The sequence below is a fragment of the Bos mutus genome, chromosome 28 (assembly GCF_027580195.1).
Source record: "Bos mutus isolate GX-2022 chromosome 28, NWIPB_WYAK_1.1, whole genome shotgun sequence".
NCBI lineage: Eukaryota > Metazoa > Chordata > Mammalia > Artiodactyla > Bovidae > Bos > Bos mutus.
The window spans coordinates 36,674,406-36,689,130 of NC_091644.1; the positions used below are offsets into that span (position 1 = coordinate 36,674,406).

At 42.7% G+C, this 14,725-nt stretch overlaps 1 protein-coding gene across 2 annotated transcripts in view; it reads left to right on the forward strand.

Moving 5' to 3' along the window:
- Positions 1 to 950: 950 nt before the first annotated feature.
- The window catches only part of ERO1B (endoplasmic reticulum oxidoreductase 1 beta), a 72,368-nt gene continuing 58,593 nt past the window's right edge, over positions 951 to 14,725 (forward strand). For both annotated transcript variants that reach the window (XM_070364754.1, XM_070364755.1), the window contains exon 1: positions 951 to 1,268. In XM_070364754.1, coding sequence (XP_070220855.1) covers positions 1,167 to 1,268 — 102 coding nt within the window. In that variant the 5' untranslated portion in view covers positions 951 to 1,166. The remainder of the gene's footprint in view (positions 1,269 to 14,725) is intronic.

Genomic DNA, 14,725 nt, shown 5'->3' on the forward strand with positions numbered 1-14,725 from the left:
TCCCTGGGATGCCTTACTAGTTTACCAGAAATCAAGACTATTAATAAAACTAATAGCAGCTATTTATTGAACATTTCTTTTGTTCTAGGACCATACTAAGCCCTTTATGTATGAAATCTTATGCAATCCTAGAACAATGTTTGAAGTGGGTATGCTTGTATTTACTTTAGAGACAGACAAACGGAGGTTCAGAGAGGTTAAGCAACTTGTCTAAAGTCACATAACCAACTAGAATGTTTTAGAGGTGGGAGCTGAACCCAGTTATCACTCCCAGTTCAACCCCATTGCCAGACTTTATATAAACCTGGGTTTGTTCCCATCCTTTAACGTTCATTATGTTTGTATGGGTCAACACAGGAGTCAAAGCTTGACCAGGGAGTCAGAGCCTGACCAGCCAGAGGACGACATCCACATCTGGGGCGTGTAAGATGGAGGAGCCCAAGCCAACTCCACAAGTCTCAGATGGCTCATCTAGGCACAGGCGATAGATGGGAGGCTACAGAAAAGTGGATGAGCCAAAGAAAGCGCCAGACATTGAAAGTTGAAGAGCCCTTGTTTTTCGTTTGCCTAGATCGTGGGCGAATCCTGAAGCCTCGTGGCGGTGCGGGTGTCAGGGGACAACGACAGAGGGAGGGGGCCCCCGCCGGGTTTCCATGAGCAACTGCCAGGCGAGGGGGCGCGGCCGGCGGTCCGCGGGAAGGGCGGGCGTTCCTCTCCACCCGCCAGCACCGCCTCTTGTTTTGAAGGCCCGCGTGGTCTCGCGTCATTGGCCGCCGTGGAGCTCCGGGGAGGCGGGGCGGTCTCCGCGGCTGTAGCTCTCCAGTTACCCCCTCCGCCGGCCCCGCCTTCCGGCCGCCGGCGCCCACCGGGCCAACTGGACCACAACTCCCACAAGGCCTCGCGCTCGGAGGGGGGGCGTGGCCGGGCGCAGGGGAAGCCGGGGGCGGGGCCGCCTAGGGGATGAAGTGGGGGCGCTCGATTCCTCAACCTCACTCACAGCTGCCGGGCGGCTGGGAGAGCGTCCTCCGCCACTGGACTGGCGTGCAGACCTCTGACCCTGGAGTCTCTCGGCCGCCGGGAACCGTCCTCTTGGGTCGTCGCCCGGGCTGCCCGCCGTTTCCCGGCCCCGAGGGGCCCGGCCGGCCGCGGCGGGGGGAGAGGTCAGCATGAGCCCGGGGGTCCGGCGGGCCGGCGCAGGGCAGGGGGCGGCGGCCGCGGTGCAGCTTCTCGTCACCCTGAGCTTCCTCCCGAGCGTCGTCGAGGCCCAGGTAAGCCGGAGTGATGGCGGTGCGGGGACCCCCGGCCGAACGCCGGCGGTGGAGGCGGCGACCGGGCCGCGACTGAGGCGCGGGCGGGCAGGGGAGGGAGCCCCGGGAGGTTTCTGACGAGCGGAAAAGCCGGGGGGCTGAAGCCCCGATCATCAAGTCCAGGAAACGCCTGCGAGCCGCTTGCGGTGTGAGGGGTGGTGATACGGGGTGATGGCAGGAAAAAGAGGAAGATGGTGACGGTCCCCTGAGGTGTTTTCGTTTTTATCTTTCCGATGTTTAAGCGGTTCCGAGTGTGGCGGGAGATGGGACGGGGATGAAAACCTCTGCGGCTGTTCTGGGATGAGAGCACGCAGAGAAAAGGGGAAGCCCTCCTCGCGGGGAACTCAGGGGATGGGTGGGGGGCAGGTGGGGAGTAGGTGACAGACCCAGCGGCCCTGCAGAAGCCAAGTCGATCGCGAGGGGGACAAGTCTGAACTTCCTTGACTTCTGGACTAGAGAGTCCCTCGCCTCTCTCAGGACCGTTGTATTTTTACCCAGCTTGTACTCCGTCTGCTGAGTGGCGTCGCCAGGTGAGCTCAAGTACCAGAGGGGGGCCCGTGTCTGACCTTGTGGCTCCCTCAGCAGTGAGTGATGGCCGATAAATTAGAGTTTGGGGGTTCTTTGTGAGGCGTAGCTTACAGAAGGGTTCTCAATACGCTGGTTCTCAATAGCTTCCCAGGGTCTTTTGCCTTAATAAAGGCTTCTTTTTTTTATACAGTAGAATTTGAATAGGCTTCTGCCAGGTGCTGTCTAGTCTGCACCTGCTGCAGAGTGGCAAAACTACTAAGAGCTAAAAAAAACCCAAAAAAACAACAAAAGGTGTCTCATGTGGCCAGATGATGAGGGGAGACATGGTTTGAAGCAATTAGTGCTGATGGTTAAGTCAAATTGAAGGTAACTCTTGCCTGGAAAATCCCATGGGCAGAGCAGCCTGCTAGTTTGCAGTCCATGGGGTCGCTAAGAGTCGGACACGACTGAGCGACTTCCCTTTTCACTTTTCACTTTCATGCATTGGAGAAGGAAACGACAACCCACTCCAGTGTTCTTACCTGGAGAATCCCAGGGACGGGGGAGCCTGGTAGGCTGCCGTCTACGGGGTCGCACAGAGTCGGACACGACTGAAGCGACTTAGCAGCAGCAGCAGCAGCAGCACATGCTAGTAAAGTAATGCTCAAAATTCTCCAAGCCAGGCTTCAGCAATACATGAACCGTGAACTTCCAGATGTTCGAGCTGGTTTTAGAAAAGGCAGAGGAACCAGAGATCAAATTGCCAACATCCGTTGGATCATCGAAAAAGCAAGAGAGTTCCAGAAAAACACTATTTCTGCTTCATTGACTATGCCAAAGCCTTTGACTGCGTGGATCACAATAAACTGTGGAAAATTCTGAAAGAGATGGGGATACCAGACCACCTGACCTGCCTCTTGAGAAACCTGTATGCAGGTCGGGAAGCAACAGTGAGAACCAGACACAGAACAATGGACTGGTTCCAGATAGGAAAAGGAGTTCGTCAAGGCTGTATATTGTCACCCTGCTTATTTAACTTATATACAGAGTACATCATGAGGAAACGCTGGGCTGGAAGAAGCACAAGCTGGAATCAAGACTGCCGGGAGAAATAGCAATAACCTCAGATATGCAGATGACACTACCCTTATGGCAGAAAGTGAAGAGGAACTAAAAAGCCTCTTCGTGAAAGTGAAAGAGGAGATTGAAAAAAATTGGCTTAAAGCTCAACATTCAGAAAACTAAGATCATGGCATCTGGTCCCATAACTTCATGGGAACTAGATGGGAAACAGTGGAAACAGTGTCAGACTTTATTTTTGGGGGCTCCAAAATCACTGCAGATGGTGACTGCAACCATGAAATTAAAAGATGCTTACTCCTTGGAATGAAAGTTATGACCAACCTAGATAGCATATTCAAAAGCAGAGCTATTATTTTGCCAACAAAGGTCCGTCTAGTCAAGGCTATGGTTTTTCCAGTGGTCATGTATGGATGTGAGAGTTGGACTGTGAAGAAAGCTGAGCGCCGAAGAATTGATGCTTTTGAACTGTGGTGTTGGAGGGAGATCCAACCAGTCCATTCTAAAGGAGATCAGTCCTGGGTGTTCATTGGAAGGACTGATGCTAAAGCTGAAACTCCAACACTTTGGCCACCTGATGCGAAGAGTTGATTCATTGGAAAAGACCCTGATGCTGGGAGGCATTAGGGGCAGGAGGAGAAGGGGATGACAGAGGATGAGATGGCTAGATGGCATCACTGACGCGATGGATGTGAGTTTGAGTGAACTCCGGGAGTTGGTGATGGACAGGGAGGCCTAGCATGCTGCGATTCATGGGGTCGCAAAGAGTTGGACATGACTGAGTGACTGAACTGAACTGAACTGATGACGGTAACAGTGCAAACATGTTTTTCTGACTTTATTCAGACACTTTTTTTCATGACCCTAAGGTGTTCTGAACTCCAGAATGCCTGAATACTCAGTTTCTCTCCCTGTGTGAATATTTTCTAAATGAATAATAAAAATAAAAGGGGAGGACTTTTAGTTTGGAAGGGTGGGATGTTAAAAATGCACATTCTCTGGACCCACTACCAACTGTTCTGATTTAATGGATCTGGATGTGATCCAGGAATCAGTAATTTAAACCAGGTTTGCAAGTAACTAATGTAGTTATCGTTTTAGCTATCTTACAACACCACTTGGAAACACTTGAAATAGATAGTGGCAATCTACCAGACTTATAAAAAGTATATTTTCTAAATTGTCTTTGATAAAGTTATTTTCTAGTTATTAGTGGGCTATTTCTTTTTGAGTAGAGTTTACATTTAGATATTTTTCTAAAGTTTATTTTTTCTCATTTTCTCTTTCTTTTTAGATAGTATATTTTAATTGTATACTTTCTCACCAATTTAGAAGCTTCATTTTAGGTTTCTGTCACAAATTAATGTGTATTAATGTTTTATAATTGCATGTGTACTCTAAATGTTATTATATCCAAATGAATATATATGATTTAAATTTCATTATGTCCAAATGAATATATGTAGTTCAACAGTTAAGGATTTGTGCATATTCAAGGTAGCGTGTGCCAAAGAGTCCTCAAAATTGAATACATATGGTTTTTGTTTCCAGTGATACTTTCTCATATAGTGTTCAATCATACTTTAATCTGTAACATGTTTAAAAATACATTGTCTCATTTCATTTAACACATCTTTCACACAGTGAGGTAACTGACATTTAAAGAGCTTACATGATTAATATCACAGTTAAGTAAGTGAAGGAGAGTATCTTTCTGGTCTATACAGTTGCATCTCAGTATGCTTGCTTCTTTATGGTATAGAAATAAAGTAGAGGGAGACCCAGGAAAATAAAAAGGTGGAACTAAGCCAGTTCTTTCTCTTCTCTTTCATTCACTAACTTGGAAGAAAATCAGTAAAGAATAAAGGGAAGAATTAATTTTTTGAAGGATATTTCTGTTCACAAGTACGCATTTGTGCAACACATACCCCATGTTCTTGTAAATGAAATGCAAGTGTGCTTTGTATTGGGTTGGCCAAAAAGTTTATTTGAATGAACTTTTTGGCCAACCTTGAGTATGATAAAACACTAGAAACTTAAATTGTAGTGGATACAAATGAGGTAACAAGTTAATCTTCCCATAAAGAAGTAACTTCAGATTTTAAATTTTTTCTAAGTGCATTTCTGAGCTGGCAAGAAATCAAGGAATATATAAAGCCTCCTCCACCCCCCAAAATGGAAAGCCAGAACTTTGAGACTCAGTGCTGCTTCAGTGCCATTACCCTGACCACTTCCTCTGAACTCTGAAGACCTTGAGCTTCTGCTCTGACAACTGCATGGAGTGGCATAAACAAGAAATAAAACCCACATCTGCCCAAATAGAGGGAAGTAAAAGGGGCCCTCACCATAAGCTTGGGCTCCAAAGAGCTACATCTTAAATATAAGGAGAAATGAAATCCACCACAAGTAAGGGGAGAATGAACAAACATGCTAGGGGAAGGCAGGGGGAAAACTGCCTTGAGAATTTCTATGAGCTGTCCTTATACAGGGCAAATTCATGCTACCTGTGAAGGGAAAATCTTCAAGTGGAAAATTTAATTTGTAGCAATCTCAGGTTGGTGTGCTCTGAGTTTACAGGTAAAAACAAATATCCATCCCCTCTGGAGGGCTTCTCTGGTGGCTCAGTGGTAAAGAATCTGCCTGCCGATACAGGAGATGTAGGAGACATGGGTTCATCCCTGGGACAGGAAGATCCCCTGGAGAAGGAAATGGCCACACTCCAGTAGTCTGACTTGGGAAATTCCATGACCCAGGAACCTGGCGGTCTACAGTCCATGGGGTTGCAAAAGAGTCAGACTTGACTTAGTGATTAAACTACCACCATTACCATCCCCTCTGGAGGAATTCATTGTCTACACAGGCCCTAAAGAATTTTTGAAGATGAAGTGTCAAGAAAAATAAGCTAATAGTCAAAAACCACAGAACACACAAAGGCAACGTGAATGCGATATTTAGAAATATAGATTATAGAATTAGGTCTGTAATAAGTGTAGATTTTTTTCAAATAATCAGGTATTATTTAAAATCACCATGTTTAAATGGGGCTTCCCTGGTGTGTCAGACAGTAAAGAATCTGCCTGCAATGAGGGAGACCTGGGTTCAATCCCTAGGTCAGGAAGATCCCCTGGAGAAGGGAACAGCTATCCACTCAAGTATTTTTTCCTAGAGAATTCCATGGACAGAGGAGTCTGGTGGGCTTAAGTCTAGTTCAGTTCAGTCACTCAGTTGTGTCTGACTCTTTGCGACCCCATGGACTGCAGCACACCAGGCTTCCCTGTCCATCACCAACTTCCAGAGTGTGCTCACACTCACGTCCTTCGAATTGGTGATGCCATCCAACCTTCTCATCTTCTGTCGTCCCCTTCTCCTATTGCCTTCAATGTTTCCCAGCATCAGGGTCTTTTCCAATGAGTCAGTTCTTCGCATCAGGTGGCCAAAGTATTGGAGTTTCAGCTTCAGCATCAGTCCTTCCAATGAACATTCAGGACTGATTTCCTTTAAGATTGACTGGTTGGATCTCCTTGCAGCCCAAGGAACTCTCAAGGATCTTCTCCAACACCACAGTTGAATAGCATCAATTCTTCAGCACTCAGCTTTCTTTTATGGTCCAACTGCCACATCCGTACATGACTACTGGAAAAAACCATAGCTTTGACTAGATTTACTTTTGTCAGCAAAGTAATGTGTCTCTTTTTAATATGCTATCTACTTTGGTCATAGCTTTGCTTTTCTTTGAAGGAGTAAGTGTCTTTTAATTTCATGGCTGCAGTCACCATCTGCAGTGATTTTGGAGCTCAGAAAAATAAAGTCTGTCCCTGTTTGCATTGGTTCTCCATCTATTTGCCATGAAGTGATGGGACCGGATGCCATGATCTTAGTTTTCTGAATGTTGAGTTTTAAGCCAACTTTTTCACTCTTCTCTTTCACTTTCAACAAGAGGTTCTTTAGTTCTTCTTCACTTTCTGTCATAAAGGTGGTGTCATCTGCATATCTGAAGTTATTGATATTTCTCCTGGCAGTCATAATTCCAGCTTGTGCTTCATCCAGCCCAGCATTCCATGGGGTCACAAAGAGTCAGACTAACTATCTATCTAACTCAGGAGTGAGCAACTAACACTTTCACATGTTTAAATATAAAGACTTAAAAGTATGAAAAAGAACAAGAAATTTTAAAGAATGGCCCCAAAGTTCAAAACATAATGAAATAGAAGTTTTAGAAATCAAATTAACAACTTGATGGATGAAGTGGTTGATTATATCCAGCAGAAAAAAATGATAATTGAATTGAAAAACCATTTTATGTCCTTTTTTTCCTTTAATCTCCCAATACCTTCTTTTGATCCTAACTCTTAGCTTTATATTTTACTAAATTGGAATAATCAGAATAATCCACATCTGTCCACCTACTAGTCTCTGACCCACATATTTTGACTTCTGTAGATTATCATAAACTGTTAGTACTCTTATCAGAGACCAATCCCTCCACTTGCATTTTGGTCCCATTCCTTCTTTCCAGTTCAAGGACATGGCTCCAGCAAATTTTCCCTTTCTCTTCTGGTTCATTGATTTTTTTTTTCCCCTTCTCTAATGGACTGTTGTTGTTGCTAAGTCATGTCTTGACTCTTTTTGTGATCCCATGGGCTATATAGCCCACCAGGCTCCTCTGTTCATGGGATTTCTCAGGCAAGAATACTGGAGTGGATTGACATTTCCTTTTCCAGGGGATCTTCCCAATTCAGTTATCAAACCTGAGTCTCCTGTATTGGCAGGCGGATTCTTTACCACTGAGCCTGTTACTGTCATCATAAAACATGCTGTTAATTCTACGATTTTAAAGTTCTCTCTTGACCCACTCATCTCTTATGACTCTGCTTAGTTTTTCTCTTTTCTATAGAGAAACCCCTCAAAAGAGTTATCTTTATCTTTCCTATTCTGATCATTCAGCCCATTTCAGTCTGACTTTTGCCTCTACTACTTCTCCAAAATGGCTCTTGTCAAAATCACTAATGTCTTTCTTGCTGCTAAAGCGATTTTTTTGCTAAACCTAAGATTTAAAAACTATTTTGCAGACTTTTTTCATAGCTCATCACTCACTGTCTTTGACATACTTTTGTTTTTTCTTTTTTTTTTTTTTACTTCCAAGATAGTATATTTTTCTGATTTCTTTCCTTTCTGCAGGCCAGTCTTTATTAGAATCCCTTGCTTGTTCCTAATTGTTTGAACCTCAAGGTTCAAATCTTACACTCTCTCTTCTCTCCACCTTGGCCATCTTTTAGTCTCTTGGCTTTAAATACCTGGAATTCAGGAGACCCGGGTTCAATCCCTGGGTTGGGAAGACCCCTGGAGAAGGAAATGGCAACCCACTCCAGTACTCTTGCCTGGAGAATTCCATGGAGGTTGGTGGGCTACAGTCCATGGGGTTGCAAAGAGTCGGACAGGACTTCACTTTCACTTTCACTTTCTTATGGTATTTAGTATCTATATCTCAGAATCTCTAGTCTAGGATTCTCAGCTCTAGATCCATATATCTAACTACTTTTTCAGTGTTTCCACTTAGATAGTTAATAGGTATCACAAATTTGATGTATTAAGAACTAAATTCCTGACTTTATCCCCCTCAAATCTGTTCTTCTCACTGTCTCCTCCCCCTTAAACATATACTGTAGCCACACTGACCTCCTTGCTATCCCTCAAAGATGGCAAATATCCTCTTGCTTTGAGTCCCTTGGACCTGCAGTTTCCTCTACATAGCTAACACACTTCTCATGTATTCATATGGTTCGCTCGCTCACTTTCTTAGGTTTCTGCTTAAGTGTCATGTTACCTGCCGTGTTCACTTACCTAAATTGTCACCTTCCATGATCATACAATATAAAAGAGAAACCCTTCATCCTCACCTTGTACTACTCCATATTCCTTTCAGTTCAGTTCAGTTCAGTCACTCAGTCGTGTCCGACTCTTTGCGACCCCATGAATCGCAGCACGCCAGGCTTCCCTGTCCATTACCAATTCCCGGAGTTCACTCAGACTCACGTCCATCGAGTCAGTGATGCCATTCAGCCATCTCATCCTCTGTCGTCCCCTTCTCCTCCCACCCCCAATCCCTTCCAGCATCAGAGTCTTTTCCATTGGGTCAACTCTTCGCATGAGGTGGCCAAAGTACTGGAGTTTCAGCTTTAGTATTCCTTCCAAAGAAATCCCAGGGCTGATCTCCTTCAGAATGGACTAGTTGGATCTCCTTGCGGTCCAAGGAACTCTCAAGAGTCTTCTCCAACACCACAGTTCAAAAGCATCAATTCTTCGGCGCTCAGCTTTCTTCACAGTCCAACTCTCGCATCCATACATGACCACAGGAAAAACCATAGCCTTGACTAGATGGACCTTTGTTGGCAAAGTAATGTCTCTGCTTTTCAATATGCTATCTAGGTTGTTCATAACTTTCCTTCCAAGGAGTAAGCGTCTTTTAATTTCATGGCTGCAGTCACCATCTGCAGTGATTTTGGAGCCCCCAAAAAATAAAGTCTGACACTGTTTCCATTGTTTCCCCATCTGTTTCCCATGAAGTCATGGAACCAGATGCCATGATCTTAGTTTTCTGAATGTTGAGCTTCAAGCCAACTTTTTCACTCTCCACTTTCACTTTCATCAAGAGGCTTTTCAGTTCCTCTCCACTTTCTGCCATAAGGGTGGTGTCATCTGCATATCTGAGGTTATTGATATTTCTCCCAGCAATCTTGATTCCAGCTTGTGCTTCTTCCAGCCCAGCATTTCTCATTATGTACTCTGCGTAGAAGTTAAATAAGCAGGGTGACAATATACAGCCTTGACATACTCCTTTTCCTATTTGGAATCAGTCTGTTGTTCCATGTCCAGTTCTAACTGTTGCTTCCTGACCTGCATATAGGTTTCTCAAGCCTCTGCTTTAAAATTTTTCAGTGGTTTCCTGTGTAACTCAATGTGGTATAATACAAAAACATGCTTGCTGTTTGTCCCCTGTTGTTGGCACAGCGTTCCTAAAACCTTGGAATTTACTGAGAAATAGGAATGCTCCTTTCAGTCATACCTGAGTTTATGCTGTTGAGGTGACTTAGGTGGGAACCTCTAGAGAGCTTAAGGATGATGATCCTGGTCCAAAAAGGCCAGGTGCTTAGAAGATTAGAACTTTTGTCCCTTCCCACTGACCTCTAGGTTTGGGAGAGGGGTAAAGTAGTTTGAGCTCTGTAAAAACTCTTAAGAGAGTTTTTGATGGGTTTTGATGAGCTCCCAAATTGGTGAACACATAGACTTTCTGGGAGGGTAGCTCAGAGGCATGGAAGTTCTGCACGTGCACCCCCAATACCTGTCCTGTGCATTTCCTCTTTTTGTCTGTTTTTGAGTTGGACCCTTTGCAGTAAACATAAGTAAAGTGTTTTCCTGAGTTCTGTAAGTCATTCTAGCAAATTATCAAACCTGAGAAGGAAGTTGTGGGAATCCCTGTTTATAGCCAGTCAGTACAGGTGATCCAGGGCTTGGACCGGTGTCTGAAGTGGGAGCAGTCCTATGTGACTGAACCCTTAATCTGTGGGTTCTGCTCCAATTCCAGATAATATTAGAATTGAATTGGGCACCCAGTTGATGCTGGAGAGTTGGAGAGTTGGCTGGTGTGAGAAAATATTTGACTCAGAAAAGCCAATATTTTAATAATAGGCCCCTAATTCTCCTTTTGTTATTGTTTAGTTGCTAAGTTGTGTCCGACTCTTTGCAACTCCATGGACTTCCCAACACAGATATTGAACCTGTGTCTCCTGCTGGGAAGGTGAATTCTTTACCAACGAGCCACCTGGGAAGACCCAGTTCTCCTTTTCCCTGCTAGATAATCTTCCTTGTTGTTTCCTGTTGTTCTGGGGCGGCATTGGGCCTTACTGCATCAGGGCCTTTGCATTTAGTATTCTCAGTGCCTGGAATTCTTTTCACCCTCCCCCTTCAAAAAAAAAAGCTTGATTTGCTCCTTCCCCACTTTAACTTTGGCTGAAACTTCAGTGAGACCTTTCGTACCTATCTCTCTTTAAAAATGAGCAGTCCCAGTTTTGTAACACCTGTCTCAATTTTCTAGTTTTCCTCCATATTGCTTTATTATCATCTAACAGACTCTATACTTCGCTCATGCATTTTTTTTCTCTCCTATGAAAATGTTAACACCTGAAGGGAAGAGATTTTTGTCTTTTTTTTCTTTTCTTTCTTCTAAGGACAGTGCAGGGCTTATGTTAGGCCCTCAATAAATATGTTGGATAAATGAATAAATGAATGGAAAAAAGTGCAAATAAATTATTCAGAATGAAGCTCAGAAAGGTAACAGAATAGTAAATGTTATAGAGAGCTTAAGATACATGAAGAATAAAATAAGACGGTCTAGTATGGTGCGTTCCAGAGGTTAAAATAGAATAGGGAAAAAGCAATATTGATTACTACATTGAAAAAGACAACCCAGTAGAAAAATGAACAAAAGATATGAACAGAAATTTTACACAAGCAGAAAGACAAGTGTTTTATAAAACATTAGAATTTTGTACCTAATGGCACCCCACTCCAGTACTCTTGCCTGGAAAATCCCATGGACGAAGGAGCCTGGTAGGCTCCAGTCCATGGGGTCGCTAAGAGTCGGGCATGACTGAGTGACTTCACTTTCACTTTTCACTTTCATGCATTGGAAAAGGAAATGGCAACCCACTCCGGTGTTCTTGCCTGGAGAATCCCAGGGACAGAGGAGCCTAGCGGGCTGCCGTCTATGGGGTCGCACAGAGTTGGACACGACTGAAGCGACTTAGCAGCAGCAGCAGTGCAAAAAAAAAAAAAAAAAAAAATCAAATATCCTTTACAATTTGTTCTCTGTATTCATGAACTTGGATTTGTTGTCGTTTTCTGTTCAGACTATACATGAAAGTGAGATCATACGGTTTTTATCTTTCTCTGAGTTATTTCACTTAGCACAGTGTCCTCAAGTTCCATCCATGTGGCAAATGGCCAGTTTTTTGTTTTTTTTTCCATTACTAGGTGTATTGTGTATATATCCCACATCTTCTTTGTTCATCCTTCAGTTGATTCTTAGGTCACTTCCATAGTTGGTTATTGTAAATAATACTGCAGTGAACATGGGGCTACATGTATCTTTAAGTTAGTGTATTTGTTTTCTTCAGGTGAATACCAAAAAGTGAAATTGCTGGATTTTGTGGTAGTTCTATTTTAAAGTTTTTCTGTAACCTCCATACTCTTCTCCATAGTGGATGCACCAGTTTATAGTCCAGCAACAGTGCACAAGGGTTTTCTTTTCTCTACATCCTCACCAACACCTGTTACTATGGTCTTTTTGATAATAACCATTCTAACAGGTGTGACATGATATCTCATTATAGTTTTGATTTTCATTTCCTTGATGTTGGTGATATTGAGCACCTTTTTGTGTACTTGGTGGCCATTCATATGTCTTCTTTGGAAAAATATTTAGATCTTTAAATAAAAATATTTTCCCGTTTAAAAATACTTTTATTTATTCATTTATTTTTGGCTTTGCTGGGTCTTCATTGCTGCTCAGGCTTTTCTCTAGTTGCAGTGCCTGGGCTTCTCATCACAGTGACTTTTCTTGTTGAAGGGCATGGGCCCTAGGGTTTTCGGTTTCGTTCCGTAGTTGTGGTGCACGGGCCTCGTTGCTCCTTGGCATGTGGGGTCTTCCCGGAGTGGGGTTGAACCAGTGCCTCCTGCATTGGCAGGTGGATTCTTTACCACTGAGTCACCAGGGAAGCCTCCTCTGCTCATTTTTTAATCAGATTGTTTTTTTGCTATTGAGTTGTGTGAGTTCTTTATATATTTTGGATATTAACCCCTTATTAGATATGATTTGCAAATATTTTCTTCAATTCCATAGGTTGTCTTCATTTTGTTAGTGGTTTTGCTTTGCTTTATAGAAGCTTTTTAGTTTGACATAGTCCTACTTGTTTATTTTTACTTTTGTTACCTTTTAATTATGATATCAAATCCAAAAAGTCATCACCAAGACTGATGTCAAGGAGCTTAAAATCTGTATTTTCTTCCAGTAGTTTTATGGTATCAGGTCTTATTATGTTCAAGTCTTTGATCCATTTGAGTTCATTTCAAATGTGTATGCTGTAAGGTAGTGGTACAATTTCATTCTTTTGCATGTGGCTGTCTGTTTGGTTTCCTCAACATTGTTTGTTGAAAAGACTGTCCTCTCCCCATTATATATTCTTGGCTCTGTTGTCATATGTTAATTGACCATATAGTCATGGGCTTCTTTCTGGGCTTTTTATTCTGTTTTGTTCTTCTGTGTATGTTTTTCTGCCAGTATCATACTGTTTTGATGACTATAGGTTTGTAATCTAGTTTGAAATTGGGGCACATGATGCCTCCATCTTTGTTCTTTTTCATGATTGCTTTGATTATTCTAGGTCTTTTATGGTTCCATACAAATCTTTAGGACTGTTCTATTCCGTAAAAATGATGTTGGAATTTTGACAGGGATGTATTGAGTCTTTATCCTGCTTAGAGTACTAAGGACATTTTAACAATATTTTTCTAATCCATGAGAATGGAATAGCCTTCCATTTATTCAATATTTTCCATCAATATATTATGGTTTATATGCATTTCACCACTTGGTTTATTTTTTCCCTAGGTATTATCTTATTCTTTTTGATGTAATTGATTGTAAATGAATTATTTCTTAATTTCTTTGATAGTTTGTTATTAGTGTATGGCAACACTGTACACTATTTTCAAATATTGATTTTGTGTCCTAGAACTTGCTGAATTTATTAGTTCTGTTTCAGTGAATGAAGTCTTTAGGATTTTCTGTATATATCATCTGCAAATAGAATTTTCTTCTTCCTTTCTACTCTGGATGCCTTTTTTTCCTTTTTCCTATCTAATTTCTATTTTTAAAAACTTGGTTATACACAAAGTTTTTGTTTAGTAGTTTAGTAGTCCTTGCTGCTGCTGCTAAGTCACTCCAGTCGTGTCCGACTCTGTGTGACCCCATAGACGGCAGCCCACCAGGCTCCACTGTCCCTGGGATTCTCCAGGCAAGAACAATGGAGTGGGTTGCCATTTCCTTCTCCAATGCATGAAAGTGAAAAGTGAAAGTGAGGTTGCTCAGTCGTGTCCGACTCTTCAAGACCCCATGGACTGCAGCCTACCAGGCTCTTCCATCCATGGGATTTTCCAGGCAAGAGTACTGGAGTGGGGTGCCATTGCCTTCTCCGTAGTAGTCCTTAAGAGTTAGAAATAAGTACATGGTAATTTTGTATACCTTACTCCAACCCCTACCACAAATAATATGTTTGTAAATGCTGCAGTTTACTAACTAAAAGTCAACAATTTAAGAAAAATTTGTAAGAACGAGCACTCACTCATTCTTACTGGGTAAAGTATTTTTAAAGCCTAAAAAGCTTTTTGGTGTGTATTTTGTTTCCTTTTTTCCCCTATTATTATTTAGGGGCCTAGAGTGTGAATGGGACACATTTACAAACTCCCAGGGAAAAAGCATGAGACAGAAACAACTAGAAAATTTCCATTTTTAAAATCATTGTTTGCATATATTATGCCTGTGGACCACATGAATAACTTTTAACAGGCTGAATTCCATTTTTGTTTTTAAATTTTAGTTTTAATTGCGATAATTGTTTGTTCCATGAAATCGTGAGAGTTCAGTTCAGTCACTCAGTTGTGTCTGACTCTTTGCAACCCCATGAATCACAGCACGCCAGGCCTCCCTGTCCATCACCAACTCCCGGAGTTCACTCAGACTCACGTCCATCGAGTCAGTGATGCCATTCAGCCAT